Source organism: Calliphora vicina, chromosome 4 (assembly GCF_958450345.1).
Source record: "Calliphora vicina chromosome 4, idCalVici1.1, whole genome shotgun sequence".
Taxonomy (NCBI): domain Eukaryota; kingdom Metazoa; phylum Arthropoda; class Insecta; order Diptera; family Calliphoridae; genus Calliphora; species Calliphora vicina.
Window position 1 is genome coordinate 39,875,102 of NC_088783.1, and position 19,942 is coordinate 39,895,043.

The 19,942-nt window shown below is 31.1% G+C and overlaps 2 protein-coding genes across 2 annotated transcripts; both read left to right on the forward strand.

The window, feature by feature from the left end:
* Positions 1-735: 735 nt before the first annotated feature.
* LOC135956879 (uncharacterized) lies at positions 736-6,683 on the forward strand. Its single transcript, XM_065507480.1, has 5 exons — positions 736-933; positions 990-1,197; positions 1,298-1,484; positions 5,434-5,550; positions 5,630-6,683. The coding sequence occupies exons 1-5, from the start codon at positions 793-795 to the stop codon at positions 6,591-6,593; spliced, it is 1,617 nt and encodes a 538-aa protein (XP_065363552.1). The 5' UTR covers positions 736-792; the 3' UTR covers positions 6,594-6,683.
* Positions 6,684-10,398: 3,715 nt separating this feature from the next.
* On the forward strand, positions 10,399-12,636 carry LOC135958362 (probable 4-coumarate--CoA ligase 1). The gene is made up of 5 exons (XM_065509267.1): positions 10,399-10,591; positions 10,647-10,854; positions 10,926-11,112; positions 11,496-11,612; positions 11,676-12,636. Exons 1-5 carry the CDS (start codon positions 10,436-10,438, stop codon positions 12,634-12,636), a joined length of 1,629 nt encoding a protein of 542 aa, XP_065365339.1. The 5' UTR covers positions 10,399-10,435.
* The last annotated feature ends 7,306 nt before the right edge of the window (positions 12,637-19,942 follow it).

Sequence of the window (19,942 nt, forward strand, 5' to 3'; positions counted from 1 at the left end):
AGGCATTACTGACAAATAAGTACTACGTGCTTAGATGTTGGTATACGAACCTGTATTGTTAAAAGGTAGAGTGATACTGAATAAAATATGTTTTTATTTAGAAATCATTGTTGAGAATTTTTGGGTTTGGGTTTTTTTTGAATAAATAATTGATTAATCTTTGCTGTCCCGAGTCTGTGGTTAGTTTAATTTGCTTTTATTGTATTCAGTTGCATGTTATCTTTGTGTCGACTACTAAGGAAGCTTCTTTGTTTGAGTTGTATAATAAATATGAGAATCCCGAATGCCAATATAATACCCAAAAATACCCCAACTTCTCTGAAAACCCTATAACTTATTGATATCAATTTCCTTTAGTCATATTTATATAGTTTTTTATATTTTAAAATGTAGTCCCCATGGGAAAAGTTTAATCAAATTTTATAGTAAATAAATACATACATACATGAATATATTTAGGTATTTATATTTACGTAAAACTCAATCTCCTACATGTTGTTTACTAATCTTAAATTTATACGAGTTTTAAAAGTCGTAACTAAATGGCGATACCTCACAGTTAAAGTGTTTCTATTGTTTTAACTTTTTGATATTTTATATAGATTTGTTATCACTTCAAAAAAGCAAATACAAAAAAACAAGCAAAAATTTTGCTAAAAAATAGACAGTTAGTCGAATAATAAGTATATAAAATCAGTAGTTCTAACTTATGATGGTTTAGTCGAATTTAAATTTCTGACCAAGTTGGTTTAACACACACAAAAACAGAAAAGTGATAAAATTAAAACAGACATGGATTTCGCCAAAGTGACTTTTGATAAACGTAAACAAATCTGGACTACACCCAGTACCCAGGGTGTTTATAATACCGAATGTGCTTTGGGCAGAATCTTGTACAATCAGTTGAATAGTTTTCCCAATGTAACCCTACAGGTAAGTCTACAAATAATTTAGAAAGAAATTTTAATTAATTTTATTCAAAAATTTAGATTGATCATTCTTCAAATGTTACCTTAAAAGCCCGCGAGGCTTTAACCATGGCTGTGCGTATTGCCCAGCATTTCAATGAAATGAAATTGCAACAGGATGACATTATTGGTTTTGCTGTCAAAAATACCACTCATGTTTTACCCACCGTCATTGGTTGTTTCTTCAATTGTACCCCCTTCCATGCCGTCAATCCCGTTCTGGATGAATGTAAGTATTCAAGTTTTATCAGTTTGTTTTGCTAGATGTCTGGCGTAGATTGTTTGTTTTTTAATTAAATTTTATTTTTTTTTTTTAATAATTTTATTAGCTACTTTGGGCCATTGTTTCGGTTTAACCAAACCCAAATTGATTTTCTGTGATGCTGAGGTCTACAAAAAGGTTTATTTGGCCACCAAAGCCTATAAGCCAAAAATTATCACCATGTCGGGCGATGTTGAAGGTGTAGTAAAGATAACTGAATTGTTGGAACCCACCAAAACAGAGAGATTTTATCAGTGAGTATTTAAAAATTAATTTGAATTCATTAATAGTTTGTGGATAGTGTGTGTGTGTGTGTCTTATGAAATTGTCTAGTTTAGATAAGTGTGATGTGATGATAAGGTGGACAAATTCAGCAACTCATGCTTTATTTTAGTTGAGTTCAAAGTGCAATGTTTAGTGTGAAATTAAGTGACTGGATTAAATAATTTCATAGAAAAATAAATTAATTATCGTTTTCGATATGATAATCTATAACCAGATATCGAGAAGTTGGCTAAAACGTACTAGTTCCAAGACAATCGCAACTGACTTTAATTTTTACAACCAATTTTCAAGGCAGCCCTGAGAGAAGGATATTGATACAAAACTGCCTCGTAATTGGTCTCCAAGGAACCAATCAGGTGCTGGTTTTAGTTAAAACACTTAAACCTAGTTTTGCTCTAGTAGGGGGAGAATCTAAAAATTTTAGACACTCTTTGACAAAGTCAAACCAGAACCAGAACCATTATTTAACCCTAACGAACCAGTCATGTAACTAGTTCTGAGACAAATAATTTCCCTATATTCAATGGATTTTGCTATTCAAAATTTATTGTTATACAATTTGAACTATATTTTCATAGAATTGGAAAATTGTTATTTTAGAAATGCAAATTGACCCTAACTTTCCAAAACCTGAGAACCTAGTTTTTCCTTTGATGTGACGAAAAATAATTCTCTGAGCAGTACTTTCCTTACTTTGCTAGAGCTTACTTCAGAAAAAACTCTTCAAACGAACTTGTAGAAACGGCAGTTACCCACAAAATATATCTGCTAATATCTGCAGTCTTAGGACAGACATGCCGTTTATGAGCACTGTACAGTGTTATGATGCCTTTCTTGAATCACAGTCATTTATATATAGGCCAGTTGCTGATGTGATTAATACTTTTGTAGAACACAGTCTCCTCCAGGTTCCTATTATTTTACACTTTATTTAAAACTTTCTTATACAATTCACTGAACTACGGTTCAAATTTCTTACTGCTCTATTACTGATGCTCCATGAAGCTTTCCTATGACACGTGTCGGTGCATTTCTGTACTACAACTCCTACTATTTCAATACCCTTTGATGTAAATCTAGGAATCTATTCTTTCTTCTTTAATTTTATCGAAAACTATCTGCATACTTTTTCACTATTGTAGTCTATTGTGCTAACTCTTCTCGGATTAAAATTCTATGTTGACTTTTATGCTCTCTCATAGATCAGCTTATACTCCTCTACTAATGTTAATGTAAAAATCAGCCTAGCATCCGAACTCCTTTACCCAATAGACCTCTGCATAATCGGAAAGAAATAAACAAAATTTGACGAATATAATATAATTGAGAGAGAGAGACATTACTAATCTAACACCGAATAAATTTGGGGAATGAACGGAGGGATTAAGAGAAGTTAATGGATTAGCCTAATATTACAAATTCTGATATTTTCGATTCTGCTAACCTTTGTCTAGTTATTCGGTCTGTTCGCAATGTCTGTTTATAATACAAAGAAAGCAGAGATTAATCAAATATGTTTAGGTTAGTTAAGAATTCAAAAGAGAGCTTAGAGCTTTGGAATGTTCAAAGTAAGAGTTCAGCTGTTACATGTTAAGAATGGTCATGTTCGTCTAAAGCTTTCAGTTTTAAAACTAATTACAATTCCTGATAATGGTGGTTTCCCGTCTTATAGAAAATAATTCTCATAATCTATTGCGTAGATCTTTGTATTGGTGCTAGACAATGATATACAACCTTTTGCTAAAGACGTTGAATAACATCCAAAGTCTACCGGCAGGAGTATAATTTTTTGAGCGTTAATTAAACTTTCATTGAATTATTGAAAGAACTGGGAATTAGGTATGGAACACAACGAAAACTTAGACATGAAGAATAAATGATATAGGTAAAGAAAAATCGCCGACTCCTCCTCTTTCTCTTAGATTGTTGAATGGAATCTCAAGTCTACAAGCTTACAGGTAGATATTTAATCCTCATGACAGCAGAAATGTGGGAAATGAGATGTGCAATACGAAGATAATGCACTGAAGAAACAATGATAGCATATAGAAAATAGTCTTCTCTCCTTGATCCGATACACGCAGAGAAAAAATATAGTTGAGCATGTTTACTGTAACCATTTCAATATTGTTACAAGTTTTTTAACAACATTATAGTCACAGTAACTATTTACATGATTGTGGTAACCATAATAGGGTTAATTAACGATTCGAATGATTGTATCAACCATATATATGCTTACAGTAAAAATGTATATGTTTGTGACAACCATATTTATGATGAATAATTTTATCATAACATGTTGTTCTCAAATTATGATATCCATAAGCCGAGAGCAACATAATATGGTAAGTCCTTCATCATATAAATGGTTGACACAAACATATACTTGTTTACTGTAACCATATGCATGGTTGATACAATCATGTGAATTGCAAATTAACCATATTACCACAATCATGTAAATAGTTACTGTGACTATATTATTATTGTTAAAAAACTTGGAAAAATATTAAAATGTTTCTGCAAAAGACGATGGATATTATATCGAAACTACTAACCTACGTGTCAAATTTGGTGAAACTTATAGCCTAATGAAAACAGAATATCTGTGAACAATACCTAGATTCATCAGTGGGATGAATCTACTTAAGTCGAGCTAAACTACCTAGATTTGATTCCCCATGAATTTAAAGGGATTTGACATAAAAAACCAAATATAAATTCGAATAATTATAACTAATTTATTTCAACTTCAGGAAGTGCAGATTTTTCGAAGATTTCAAAATTCTGTCCCTGCCATTCCAACATTGAATTGGAATTGAACGAGAGTAGTAAGTGAGTCGAACAAAACTACTTAGATTGCATAATAGAAAACACTAAATGTGAAATTTATGGCACATTTATCTCCAGCTCAAGAAAGACATCATGGTAGTATAGATTATTCAAAGATTTCGAAATTATTAAGGAACAAAGTGTCTCATCATCCTTGTTGCAACATATTCTGAGTGATTTTTAAATGTTGTTAGGAGAGGAATGTTGGCTCATTAGCTATAACCAAAATGATAATGAGCCAGTTATATCAAGATCAAGTAGAGAACAAATATCTTCAAAGATTTCGAAATTAGAAGGAAAGAAATTGTAGTTGGTGCCGGACTTAGTAATGGGGATCTAATTCTGATACTGATTATTAAATTCTTTGGCTACAGATGTCATAAATATGGACTATTTTTTCATACTCCTCATTCCAACATCTTCTGTAAACGATCTTGGATGGTAACAAGGAACTTTAATTTGAAGATTTTCAAATTCTCATTAAATGAAGTCTGTATTAATCAAGATAAAGGATGCTTCTCCATCAATTAACTTTGATACTGAATATCATAGGATAGAACTGGAGGCGAAGCTGAGAGTAAAAACAACTACTCTCACCCAAATTTTATTCTATGCTAAATATTATCACGAAAAGGAAATTGCTTTAAACTCCAGAAAGAGAACATAGAAGCACAGGTTCTTTGAAGATTTTGAAATTAGCAAGAAAGAAATGTATTTGGTTTTATATGAAGCAATGACGATTTACAGTTATAATAAAGAGAAATAAACCGATGTATACGTATACCGAATCATGTAAAACAATCAAAATTATTCTGAAATTCTACACGAAGAGACTTTAATATCTATACGAAATCAGTTCAGCTAACAATGCTAGTAATTCCATAAATTGTCAATTAATAAGACGGATGCGAGGAAATTGGAATCTCAAAACAGATTTCCTTTGATTATGAATTGGTTGGGAATTCTGAATTGGTCCAAAATCTTAGTCCACATGCACTTTAATATAAGCTGATTTTTACTTTAGTTTTAACTTTGTTAAACATTCTAACAAGTTTAATTTCTCTCCCTCTCTTTTCATTTTAGACCTAAACACTACAGCATTGGCGGTCATCAAACAGTAGCAATTCTATGCTCATCTGGTACCACTGGTAAACCCAAGGCCGTTTGCTTAGCTGGCTTCAATTTAATTCATGAGTTACCGTAAGTTTTACCCCTATGAAAAAAAGTATTTTCCCCCTAAAAATAAATTAAAAAAAATCTCCTTTTTCATCCTGTTTAGATATGTAACCAGTGAAACTGTTTTATATGTACCCAGTGCTATTGATTGGATAACAGGTTTGGCATTTATGGTGGCCAGTTGTATGACCGGTTCCACTCGCATTATTGCCGACAAGCCCTTCAATGCCGATGACTTTATAGGATTAATGAAAAAATACAAAATAACAAATGCCTTCTTGGCACCACGTTACATTGCTGCTTTGGTTAATCATCCTCAGGCTAGCAAGGAAGTATTCGCCTCCCTGCAAATGGTGCAATCGGGTGGCAGTACTGTTACAGAGACATTACTCAAGAGTTTCAAGGCTTTACTCAATGAATATGCCATTGTTATTTTTGGTTATGGTCTGACTGAATTTGGAGCCATTGCTGGTAATATTGACATAAGCCGCCTTACTTCGGTGGGACAATTGGCTCCCAATCTAAGTCTGCGTATTGTAGATGATGATGGCAAGAATTTGGCCCACAATGAGGTGGGTGAAATTTGTGTAAACCATGGCAAATACTGGGGCGGTTACTATGGCAATCCCATTGAAACACAACGTATGCGTGATGCTCAGGGTTGGTATCATACCGGAGATTTGGGCTATATGGATGATGAGAACTTCTTGTATGTGGTGGATCGTAAGAAGGAAATTCGTAAATACTTGGGTCTACACTTTTGGCCCAAAGAAATTGAGGAGGCCATCGTTGAGATGCCCGGTGTTAAGGATGCTTGTGTTATAACCGTATCCAATGAGACCAAGGGTGATTGTTCGGGTGCTCTGGTGGTAAAGGCATCAAATAGTTCCATTACAGAACAGGATGTAATCGAATATGTTAAAAATCGTTTGGTGGACATACACAAACAAATACATGCTGGCGTGTTTTTCGTTGATCAAATTCCACAAAATGCCAATGGTAAAATGGTGAGAATTGAGGGTAAAAAGATCTTTGAATCAATGTTAGAACGTAATTTAATATGTTAGTTAGTGCATATGTATTTAGATCTAGTAGTAAATTTTATAATTTTAAACATAAAGCAAATAGTAACAATGACAATAAACTATAATTTTATTTATAAATATTTATAAACCATGTGTTTTGTTTAAGTATCGTAAATCTTGGGTGGTATTTTATTTTATTGTTAATACATATAAAGGCCTGTCACATATTTTGTTCGGAAATAGTTCAATTACGTAGCTTTTATTCCGATCGATTTCATTTTACGTTTTATAGGTTACGTGTAATTTATTAATTCCAAAAATATTTAATAATTCTGTTTTTTACATTAAAACATAAGTAAAGTTTTTGGTACAGAAATTGATTAAAAATTTTAAGAAAAACAAATAATTAAAAAGAAATATCAATTCCACTTTGAAAACTGAAAGTGGTTTCGTTCCGAAAAAAATTTTCGTTTTACTTTTTCTGAAGGAGCGAAATATGGAATTAATTCCATTTTCGATCGGAATGGAATTCTGTGACAGGTTGTGATATAGTTGTCTTGCCTGCAAAAATGCTTATTTGTTTTTAATTCCTTGTTGTGGGATTTAAAATGGGTTAAATTTCGAAGGACCTGCGAAGGACACACATTCAATGTTGAAATAATCAGCGTACTAATATCAAATTCAAAATTTCTCTAATATAATAATATAAGCCACATATTTTTGGACTTATAGTCGGTTGCTATTTAAATTCGAGAAAATCGGCCCAAACCCAACATTTTTGTTCACCAAAAAAATTTGTTTTAACAATAATTTTTCTTTCTATTTATAGTAAATAAATAAAAAATTTAATTTTTTCTTAATTTCGAAAATTCGAACACAATTTCGAAATTCTAAAAACTATGAAAAATTAATAATTTGTTGAATTTTATTAAGGAAATCTTAAAATTAAAAAAAAATTCTTTCAAAATCCTTTTACATATTTGAATTTTTATATTTTCTGTCTACTAAAATTTTGTCTTAATTTAGAAATTCTCAAAACTATGGAAAATTAATTTTTTATGTATTTTTATTAAGAAAACCATACAATTTGGAATATTTTTTTTCCAAATCCTTTTTCGAATTTAGGAATTTTGGAAAAAAAATTTATAATTTTTTATATACACTCAGGTCTCGTTTTATGCGATAGATGCGTTCCATAAAAAATCGCATAAATTGAATTCGCATAAAACGATACTCTAGCTTCATATAAAAACTAATGATTCGTTCCAAAATTCTGAAAAACCGCATAAATTCAAATTTTATTTAATAAACCAAAGCAAAATCGCATAAAAAAATCAACAAAACTATATTTATTTCATTTACTTAAACAGTAAAAACAAAAACCCTTTAAAAAAAATAACCAAAAATTATAATTAATTAATTAATCACAGAAAAAAACAGAATATGATCCAAAAATTAAGCTAAAACATTTTTTAAGGAAATTCTGTAAATATGTATGATCAATCTGAATGACTGAATAATTGTCGGCATCGTTTAGGAATTGGTTCAACGTCACTTTCATCACTAGATGATATAATCATATGTCATCATATTGTAAAATATCATTTTCATCACAGAATTTAAAAAAAACATCTAAAATTTTAAAATCTGTTAAAATTCCAAAAAAATCGTTAATTTAAAAACTGCATAAATTTGAATCCGCATAAAACGAGACCTGAGTGTATTGATTAAAAAATAAAATTTTTTATTTTTTTTCTTAATTTCGAAAATTCGAACACAATTTCGAAATTCTAAAAACTATGTAAAATTAATAATTTGTGGATTTTTATTAAGAAAATCTGAAAATTATAATAAAAATTAAAATTATAATATTTTTCTTTCAATGTCCGAATTTAGGAATTCTTAAGGAAATTTAATAATTTTATATTTAATTTTTTTATTTGTCTTAGTTCATAGTTTCGAACTCAATTTCGAAATCCCTAAAAACTGTGGAAAATTAAATCTTTATGTATTTTTCCTTTTATTTCAATGATCGAATTTAGAAATTCCTGAGGAAATTTAATAATTTATTTTTTTTCTGTATTTTTTGAGTAAATAAATAAAAAATTTTAATTTTAATCTTAATTTCGAAAATTCGAACTCAATTTCGTTAAATTTTGTTGATTTTTCTTAAGAAAATCTTAAAATTTAAAAATTTTTCTTTCAAAATCCTTTTATTTGAATGTTCGAATTTAGGAATTCTGCACAAAATTTTATAATTTTTATTTTTTTCTATATATTTTGAGTAAATAAATAAATAAAAATTTTAAATATCTTCTTAATTTCAAACATTCGAACTCAATTTCGAAAATCCGAAAACTATGGAAAACTAATACAATTTTTCAGCAAAAATATTAAAAATAAACATTTTTTTCAACTTGTTTGATATAATTTTTGTATTTAATGAAATTAATTTTAGAATTTAAATAAAATGAATCATAAAGTGTGTCCGATATTTTGAAATTTGAATTTTCGCATGCGTTCAACCCGATAAAGATACCAAAGTTGTAATACGCTTAATTAGCAATATTACAAGCCACCTTGGGTCTCAAATTAAAAATAAAAATCACCAAAAATATATTTATGATCCGAATGAGCTAATATTTAAATTTATATTTTTGTGCTGTTATTGTAAATACTAGACTTCATGTTATACTTTTCTTAAGTTTCATCAAAATCGGCCCAAAAATATATATATATTTCGCTATATCTCAATGAAAAATTCCAAATATTGAAAAATTTGACCTTTGACCTTCACGATTTAAGGGTTAACGTTTTCCGATTTTAGGAAAACTTTCAGAATATATTTAAAATTAGCTGGACATAATATTATGAACAGATTTTACTTAAAATTAATAACAGTAAGAAAATTGGGCCATTCGCCAAAATATGGCCAAAAAATTTGTTTTTCTCGAAAATCGCAAAATTTATATCGCAGGTACGGAAAAATTATAGGAGGTATTGACATACTTTTTTCAAATTTTTATTCCCTATTATGTTATAAATAAATCTCCATGTGATGATCAAAAAAATCTGAAATTTGTTTAACAAAATTTTTAAAAATTTGAAATTAAAGTTTTGAAACTGCCGTAAAATAATTATTTTTTTGGTTATACCTGCGAATACGTTAACGGTATCCTACGAAGACAAAAACTCATATACAAGTAACTATGGATATATTTTAAGTAAAAATAAGCTTTTATTTTAATATTTCTCAAAATATGTAAATTTTGTTCCTACATTTCTTGTTCTAGTGGCCTGAGACACATTAATGACCTGGCGATTTTTTAATAACTTTAACATTTTTTAACCAATTTTTGTGTTTTATATCTTATTAGAACGACAATTACGTACACAATTAATGGCAAAAATTTAAAAAAAAACTGAATAAAATGCATTTTTCCCCCTTGTAAATGCACTTCAAAACTAGATCGAAATTCGGAAATTCTTAGAACAAGATAAAATTTTTTTTGGTGGTATTTCAGGTCATTACGAAAGTTTTCAGCGGGTACGGTTTCAACGGTACACTCTACTGGCCACTCATGGTGAAGGGTATAAAAATATACTTGTCAACTAATTTTATTACCAAAACTCAGATACAAAGTCCCCGACCTAATTGTGAAAATTCTCACAGCTAACAAAACTATTTATCTTAACAAATATCTTTAAGTATGTATCACCTGTTTATCTATTCAGTTGTCAGTATTTTCCAATATCTTATCATCTTATTTATCTAAAAGAGAAATAAACTAAATTTATAAATTTAGAAACTTAAAATTAACAATCTCAGTTAGACTAAATATTTAGTGTTGAAATAAACTCCGTGGACTAAAAAAGTAACGAAAATGTCTTCCGATTTAATGGAATATTTTAGTTGTGTTTATGATGACAAGCTAAAAATTTGGAAAAGTGCTACTGAAAAAAATAAATTCAATAATAATGAGTCAATGGGTCAAGTGTTATTTGAACGTTTAAATCAAAGACCTCAGCATAAATTGCAAGTAAATGAAAAATGTATTTTTTTTAAAAAGAAGTTTATCTAAGTTCCTAATTTAGGTGGATGATACCTACAATGTAACCATAACAAATGCTCAAGCTGTTAGCTGGGCTATTAGTATAGCTGAATACTTAAAAGAATTGGGTTTGGATCACAAGGATATTGTTGGTATAAGTGCTAGAAATTCGACTTATTTGCTGCCAGTGGTTTTGGGTTGTTTTTTCAATTGTACTCCCTTTCATGCTGTTAATCCGGATTTGGATGAAGGTGTGTATTAAAGTACTTGACATAGTAAATTATACGATTTATTGTTCACGATAATTTATTTGCTACTTTAGATACTGTATCACATTGTTATGGCCTGACTAAACCTAAATTAATATTTTGTGATGGAGAAATTTATGAAAAAATTCGTTCAACAACTAAGAATTATTGTAGTATGATTGTTACCATATCTGAGCATATTGAGGGTGTTTCTAAAGTTCTGGATCTTTTGAGGCCAACAATGGGGGAAGAGAATTATCAGTAAGTCTGATGTATTCATTTCGTTTATGTACTTTCTTAAATCATCAGCTCATTCGCAGTCATATATTTGCCCAAATGTTATAATTGAGTCAAGGCGAATTTAGACAAGTGACTGCAAAAGCGAATGCTGACAAATTCGAGCGAATTCTTTTCAGCTTTATATGTGGGCATTCACTTGATTGAGGAAATGCAAGTTTAATGTCAAATTCAATATATAACTAAACTAATGAATTCGCTCCAATTAGCCTGAAATCGCCTTTGCAGTATTTATTACTTAATTCGTCTTGAATCAGATTTTTTACTGATCAGAGCTGAAATGTTTGAATTGTTCATATGGCTAAATTTATCAGAGTTTTATTTAATTAAACAAAAATCATAAACAGACCCCAGAAACTTGTTGAAGGACCTAGTCAAACAATTGCGATTTTATGCTCCTCTGGCACTACAGGGAAACCCAAGGCAGTTTGCATCTCAACGCCCAGTTTGATAAGTGAAAATCCGTAAGTAATTCTCTATCCAAAAATTTAGCAATTTAACTTTATAGTTCTCTTATTCCTGCATAGTTTTTTAACAAGCGACTTAGTCGTCTTCATAGCAAGCGGTATTGATTGGTATACTGGGCTATGGTTTCTCATTAATAATTGCTTAAGCAACTTTACCCGTATTATCAGCAAACGACTATTTGATCCAGGCTACTTTTTGGAACTTGTACGCAAGTACCAACTGTCTTACGCCTTTCTCTCATCACGTTATGTTGCCATGATGGTAAATCATCCCCTGGCTACCAAGGAAAACTTGTCCTCTTTGCAGGCCATACAATTTGGAGGCAGTAATCTCTCAGAAGCCACCTTAAAACGTTTCATGACTCTATTCAATGAGAATGTCATTGTGAGTTTTGGTTATGGCATAACTGAAATTGGAGCCATTGCATTTAATCTGGATAAGACAAGGACCAAGTCGGTGGGTAAACTATTGCCCAATTTGCAGTTGCGCATAATAAATGAGAATGGTGATAATTTGTCAATAAATGAAGTCGGGGAAGTTTTGATTAACAATCCTATTACCTGGAAGGGCTATTATGGTAACCCCGAGGAAACTGCCCGTGCTCTGGACTCTCAGGGTTGGTTTCATACCGGTGATTTGGGTTACATGGATGAGCAACATTATCTTTATTTGGTGGATCGTAAAAAGGAAATTCTCAAATATCAGGGTCTTCACTATTGGCCCAATGAAATTGAACATGTGGTGGCCGAAATACCCGATGTCATGGATGTTTGTGTGGTAAGTGTTTTCGATGAACAGCTGGGTGATGCTGCTGCAGCTTTAATAGTGAAGACAGAAAATAGTCTCTTAACTGAGGACCAGGTAATCGAATATGTTAAAAAACGTTTAGTTTTACCACACAAACAAATCAATGCTGGTGTTTATTTTGTTGCCCAACTACCCTATAATTCCAATAATAAATGTCTTAGAAATAAAGCTAAAATTATGTTGCAATCTTTAATGGTAAATAAAAATCAATGAACTAAGTAATATAAACTGTAAAATGTTTTATTATACCCTTCAGCATGAGTGGCAAGGGTATATATAAGTTTGTCATTCCGTTTGTAATTTCTACCTTTTTTCATTTTCGACCCCACAAAGTATATATACTCTAGATCGTTATAGATAGCGGAGTCGATATAGCCATGTCCGTCTGTCCGTCTTTGTGTTGAAATTAACTTTTTGAAGCCCCCAAATAACTTACATACACGATTCATACATCAATATCTCCGAAATTCTTCCGGCTCGGTTGCTGTTTAAAATCGAGAAAATCGGTCCACAAATGGCTGAGATATAAGGACAACTAGGACTAGGACAACCTCGATTTTTGACCCATATCTGTATTACTAAATCATTAATATAGACAACTAGCTGAACCCGGTCCGCGTTGCTGGTCCTTATAAAAAACATATGTTTTATATTGTATCTCGATTTTAATACACAGTCGGTGATCGGTGATCCAACCTTAAATGCTAATACATGTAGTGGCATTTCAGCTGGTTCCAATGAATTCAAAAATTTAGTATGGAAATTTCTTATTCATGCACCTAATATGCAAGAGTAAACAAAATTGTTTACAACATACCGAAAATCAAAAATCTAACTGTTACCCAAGAGGCTTTTCTGAAGATTCCGTGAAAATTTCATCAAAATCGGTCCAGCCATTTTTGAGTCCATACGGAACATACATACACACATCCATTTTTATCAAATATAGGGCATTAGCGGTATAATGTAAAAATTTGATTTTTACACGCCCCTCCGCCCACAGACCGAATATTAAAAATCAGGCAATTCTGAAGATTCCCTGAAAATTTCATCAAAATCGGACCACCCTTTTTTTTATATATATAGATGGCATTAGCGGAGGGGTGTGGTAAAAGCAAATTTAATGTAAAAATTTGCTTTTGCCACACCTCTCCGCCCACAGACCGAAAATCAAATCAATTCTGATGATTCTCTGAAAATTTCATTAAAATCGGTCCAGCCGTTTTTGAATTCATTCGGAGCATGTATATTAGATGAAAAATGTTTGTATGAGAAAATTCGAAAATCTTCTTTACGAATGGGCCGAATGGACCTAATGTAGTAGTTTAGGTGTCTAAAACCATATTTAGAAAATTTCCTTTACAATGATACCAGTTTTTAGCTAATCGGTTGGTCTCAGAGTCTATAACAGACATAGGTAGAAACATTTTTTGTATTTTATATATATATAGATATGGATATATAATAGGGTATTCGTATTATTCGATTTTTCTCTTGTTCGAATAAAACGAATATGAGATTTTAACTTGTTCGAATAATTCGATCACACGTTTAAAATTAATCGAATTATTCGAATAATTTAATTTTTTTTAAAAAGTAAAGAATGAAGTTTTGGTGTTTTTTTTTAATATTTATTGTTAAAGAAAAACAAAAAATAACGCTAAAGTTAACAATTCAAGTATTGATAATGTTAAGAAACATTCGAAAACAAAGTCCATCATTAAATTTTCATCAGAAATATTCTGATTAGATTAACTGCCGAACAATCTACAAAACAATTGACTAGCAATCCCTTTAGTTTCCGTTTTGGAGCTATGCTTTAAAAAATTTGAGCTAGTTGGACATGATCCTGAATACAAATACAATATAGACGTATGAAGAACTTTTTTATGTTGTTCATTAATTCGGGTTTTAAATTGAGTAACTAATTCTTTAGTAAATTAATTATTCAGTATTTCTAAATTGTTTATAACAAATTGTATTATACATCAAGCTCTATCAACGTTGCCGAATCTTTGCTTAATAAAGTGGGCTTGGGGAATTACACAATAAAGGGAATCTGTCCAAATATTGATATCATTGTCAGTGAACGTGGCTAATTAGAAGTCAGGCAGTGCATGATTGACGCATTTACAAATACGCAAAAAGTTTATTACCATGCTCATGCTTTTCTTGCAACAAAACGTTAGTTTGCAATATTTGTGTTTGTCATTAGATTTATTAAATATTTTGCAACACTTACGTAAGCGGTTAATAACATCATTTATATACATATATTTTAAGATCATGGCCATCATCTATTTCAATATAATCATTATAAATGTCATCCGCAATATCACTTTCGACGACCGTTTCAAAATCACATTCAACTCCACTTTAATCTAAGTTACAATTTTGATTATTAATTTCGATTCTTCTAATTATTCGCCAGCTAAATAACAAATATTTTATTCCGTACCTTTTATTTTCATTGGTTCAAGTCCTAAGTTAAAAATTTTGAAAGATTTGATTTTAGAATTGTAACTTCTTGCAGTAATATTTATATATTTATAGAAGGCGCTATCGGAACATCATCTACAGTGATCGAAAGTCCCTTTGTCTTTAGTTATTTGTCGAATTTCAGAAACAATACAATTTTTGTGAGTCATTGTTACTTATTTATATTTGAAATTATGAAAAATTTTAAGAAATTTAATAAATTTAAATAAATATGAACATTTATTCGTTTTATTCGATTATTCTACATAAAATTGTTCGAATTATTCGTTATTCGAAAATGGCCATTTTTAAATTGTTCGAATAATTATTCGTAAGAAATTATTCGATTAATCTAACGATCATTATTCGAATGAATATCCTAATCAATATCTCCGAAATTCTTCCGGCTCGGTTGCTATTTAAAATCGAGAAAATCGGTCAACAAATGGCTGAGATATAAGGAAAAAACCAGGAGAACCTCGATTTTTGACCTATTTTTGACCCATATCTGGATTACTAAATAATAGACAATATGGATATCTAATGATAGATATTTCAAAGACCTGTGCAACGACGTATATAAGACCATAGTAAGTTGGACCTACAATGGGTCAAAATCGGAAAAATATTTTTTAACCCGAATTTTTTTTTTCACTAAATATAAAAAAATTTAAAAACTAAAAAAAAAAATTTTTTAAATTAAAAAAAAATTATAAAATTTAAAAAAAAATTAAAACAAAAATTTAAAAAACAATTTCGAAAAAACAACTGGAAAAAATTTAAATTTTGTTTACCTAAAAATATTTAAAATTTTTATTTTAAAGTATAATTTGGTGAAGGGTATATAAGATTCAGCACAGCCGAATATAGCTCTCTTACTTGTTTTTATATGATTTTGCAAATTTATTGGCTTTATGCTGACTTTAACAATATTACGAGTATGAACTTTCACTTTGGCAATTATTGTCATTTTACCCCCCCATTCAAATAAAGTACGTGTTAATTTTTTGTGTAAAAAATTCATTGAACACAATTTTCTACGCCACGGATGCATTTTGGAATTGTTTTACTATATGACTTGTGTGTTTTTTTTTGTAAATAGTACAACTAAAAAGCCAGTCAAGTCTTATTGCCAAATTCATTGTTTTTACTCTTTAAACCAGTTGGACATCATGAAATGGATGGATTTATTTAAGGGGTATTTCATAAATAGAAGTAAGAAGTGGTTAAACAAGAATTAACCCGCCAGTGGTGATGAAAATTTTACTTACTTACGCACTAGAAGTAAACTTTTTGTTTAAATTTATGCTTTTTGAGAATAAAACAAGGATATTTAATCAATTTAAGTTATCTTCTTCAATTTTAAAATTCATACAATTTTTAAAAAACAATAACGGTGTATGTCACATTTTAAGATGTGGAATCAGTTACTAAATATTTAAGAATATTTTATTAGAATCTTCCCTATAATGTATTATGTAATTTCCCGACAAATCATTCATGAATGGAGTGCGAGGAAATAGCTCTACTGGTATAACGAGTGTAGAATAGTTTTGAACAGTATCTATATTACGACGATGTTCCAAATAATCAATCAACAAAATTATACTTTTTGTATTTTACCCATTCTAAATATTATTCCCTTTCGCTATGAAATGACCCATACAAATTTATGCATTTCACAATTAAACATTCATGCACAAACTCAATGCATTCATAGAATTGTACAACAAATTTGGGGTAAACTTGACCATTTGTACACTTCCGCCAACTTGTCATGACGTATTGAACTTTAAGCTTTTTATAGGGAATTGGGAACAAAAGAAAGAAGAAAAAAAAATAAATACAAAACACAACAACAATAACACCAAATACAAAAATGTACACATATGCAGAGAGAAATGTACCAAAAAAATTTGGTTTGGGTACGAAGTACGAATATTTTTGTAACAAAGAATAAAAGCCCAATAACAACAACAAATTGGCGAGGGTACTCATATGTGCAGTAGGAGGGCTCAGATTGTTATGTATTCTTATAAATCCAAAGATGTCGTGTATCTCTTCTTTAAAAAATTTTTCTGATGATCCCAGATAACTAACAGAGCATAGTGGTATAGAAAAAACAAGTAAGAAAGTATGGTCGGTCAAGCCCGACCATATAATACCCTACACCAAGTAAATGAGTATTAATATTTTTTTTTAAAATATCAATAATTTATATTCGTGAGTGATTTTCGGAAGTGGGCCTTATATGGGGGCTATGACCAATTATGGACCGATCACCATAAAATTAGGTCGTGTGATTTATGTCTATATTAAAGTAAACTATGAAACTATTGAATTTTGTGTGTATACCAACATTTTTAAGCGATTTATGCACGTTAAAGTGATTTTCGGAAGTGGGCCTTATATGGGAGCTATGACTAATTATGGACCGATCGTAACAAAATTTGGTGACATGAATTTTGTATATATAAAACTTATTTGGAGCGAAATTTGTGTAGATACATAGATAAATTAAACATTTATGACCGATAAAGTCCAATTTCGAGGGGACATTTGTATGGGGACTAGGTGAAATAATGGACCGATTTCAGCCAGTTTCAATAGGCTTGGTCCTTGGGTCGAAAAAGTAATATGTACCAAATTTTATCGAAATATCTTCAAAATTGCGACCTGTACTCTGCGCACAAGGTTTACATGGACAGCCAGCCAGCCAACCAGACGGACGGACGGACGGACGGACATCGTTTAATCGACTCAGAAAGTGATTCTAAGTCGATCGGTATACTTTAAGGTGGGTGTTAGACTAATATTTTTGGGCGTTACAAACATCTGCACAAACGCATAATACCCTCCCCACTATGGTGGTGTAGGGTATAAATATGTAATTTCTAAACGGAAATAAATATGTAAACTTGAATGAAATTTCACACACACAAAGAGGAAGTGTTGACGAATTTAAGTTTTGAGCTTGGACCTCATGGGCCCACCAGGGGCGACCAAGGGTCCTCAAAGTAGGACACCTCGGGTATGTTACATTTTTGAAACAATCCTATTTCTTCGTTTGTGTTCCGATTTCAAAAAAAAGAATCTCCTCATCGTAGCCATCAATTATTTCTTACAGCTTAGGAGCTGTTCGCATTTGAAAATTAAATTTTCAACATTTTTACCCATTTTTACGACTGTTCAATGCACAGTCTTCGACCAACTGTTTAAGACAGAGGCTTCAGTCGACTGTTCAATGAAGAGGATTCGGCCAACTGTTCAAGACAGATGCTTCGGCTAACTGTCTGCCTAAGATACGCATCACCAGAACCGTCTACATTCGAACGTATATCATCGTAGCAGCGTCCTGTTAAAACCACATGTCTTTGGTGTTCATATCATGTAATTCAGGCCAAAAGAAGTTGGTAATCATCGACCTATAGTACTGGCCAACGTCGTTCTCAATGAAATATGGACCGATGACCTCACCAGTCCAAATTCCACACCAAATAATGACTTTTGCGGGATGCATTGGACGCTCTTGGATCTCATGTGGCTTGGTATCGTCCCATCCAGAAATGGTACTCATCGCGTAAAAAGGGCGAAGCTTGCGGAACGCGAATTCGACAGATGTAGCTTCAACAGTATGGCCGTTATCAACTGGCAAAGATCGGAAAACCCTATTTTTTGATAACAGCAGATATAAATATTTCCCGATTTTCTCCAATTTTCCTTTATTAGAGTAGCAAAATATGGAATTTTTCAACACTTTTGAGAATTGCGGTATTGCTGTTCATAAATTTCAAAATTTGTATTTATATTTCCATTTTAAATATAAAATTCTGCATAACCGTGAAATTTCACTAAAAACTATTCATAAATAAAAATTTAGGACCTCATTTTATAAAACGAAACGAGAAACGTTAAAATAAAATTCGATAGAATATATTCAAGTTTCAAACCCTTTTCCCTGTATTCTTCATACAAATTGCTTACGTTTCTGAACGCTTCGTTTTACAAAATGAGGCCCTTAATTTCAATTTAAAAAATTTGTATCCATGCAAAAATTCAATAAAAAACATTTTTTGTCATATTTTTCTAAAAAGTAGTCCATGAATTTTTTAATTTTTGAAAAGTAGACAAAATCCCCTATCCATTGATATATAACATGTCTGCCTTAGTTTTTTACGAGGCAAATTAAGGCCCTCATTTTATAAAACGAAACGACAAACGTTAAACAAATTTTGTATGGAAAATATTCAAGTTTCAAAGCCTTTTCCCAGTATTCCTCATAGAAATTGCTTACGTTTCTGAACGCTTCGTTTTATGAAATGAAGCCCTAATTAGGGAAAACTTAACAACTCGCAGAGAATTTACCTAACATAGAAATTTATAAAAAAGTTTGTTGCCTACTTAACAGAATATTTATGAATGTAAATAACAGTGATAGGTAAATTAACAGAATTTGTATGAATGTAAATAACAGAGATAGGTAAATTCTCTGCGAGTTGTTAAGTTTTTTCTAATTAATTTGCCACGTAAAAAACATAAGGCAAGCATCGGAACACAAACGAAGGAATAGGATAGTTTTAAAAATGTAACATTCCCGAGGTGTCCTACTTTCAGGACCATTGCTCGCGACTCTGGTAGGCCCTGAGGTCCAAGTTCAAAACTTAAACTCGACAACACTTCCTCTTTGTGCGTGTGAAATTTCATTCAAATCGGACTTACTGTTTAGAAGTTACATATTTAATTCCCTCTATTTTTATACCCTACATCACCATAGTGGGGAGCGCATAATGCGTTTGTGCAGATGTTTGTAACGCCCAAAAATATTAGTCAAACACCCACCTTAAAGTATACCGATCGACTTAGAATCACCGTCCGCCTGGTTGGCAATTTTGAAGATATTTCAATCAAATTTGTTACATATTATTTTTTCGACCCAAGAACCAAGCCGGTTGAAACTGGTTGAAATCGGTCCATTATTTCACCTAGCCCCCATACAAATGTCCTTCCGAAATTGGACTTTATCGGTCATAAATGTTTAATT

Bases quoted from the DNA above. Each gene is read 5' to 3' on its own strand.
- LOC135956879 (XM_065507480.1), top strand. From the start codon at position 793: ATGGATTTCGCCAAAGTGACTTTTGATAAACGTAAACAAATCTGGACT. The intron at 934-989 runs GTAAGTCTACAA...TCAAAAATTTAG, and splicing joins TTCCCAATGTAACCCTACAG to ATTGATCATTCTTCAAATGT. The intron at 1,198-1,297 runs GTAAGTATTCAA...TAATTTTATTAG, and splicing joins CAATCCCGTTCTGGATGAAT to CTACTTTGGGCCATTGTTTC.
- LOC135958362 (XM_065509267.1), top strand. From the start codon at position 10,436: ATGTCTTCCGATTTAATGGAATATTTTAGTTGTGTTTATGATGACAAG. The intron at 11,113-11,495 runs GTAAGTCTGATG...AATCATAAACAG, and splicing joins ATGGGGGAAGAGAATTATCA to ACCCCAGAAACTTGTTGAAG. The intron at 11,613-11,675 runs GTAAGTAATTCT...ATTCCTGCATAG, and splicing joins AGTTTGATAAGTGAAAATCC to TTTTTTAACAAGCGACTTAG.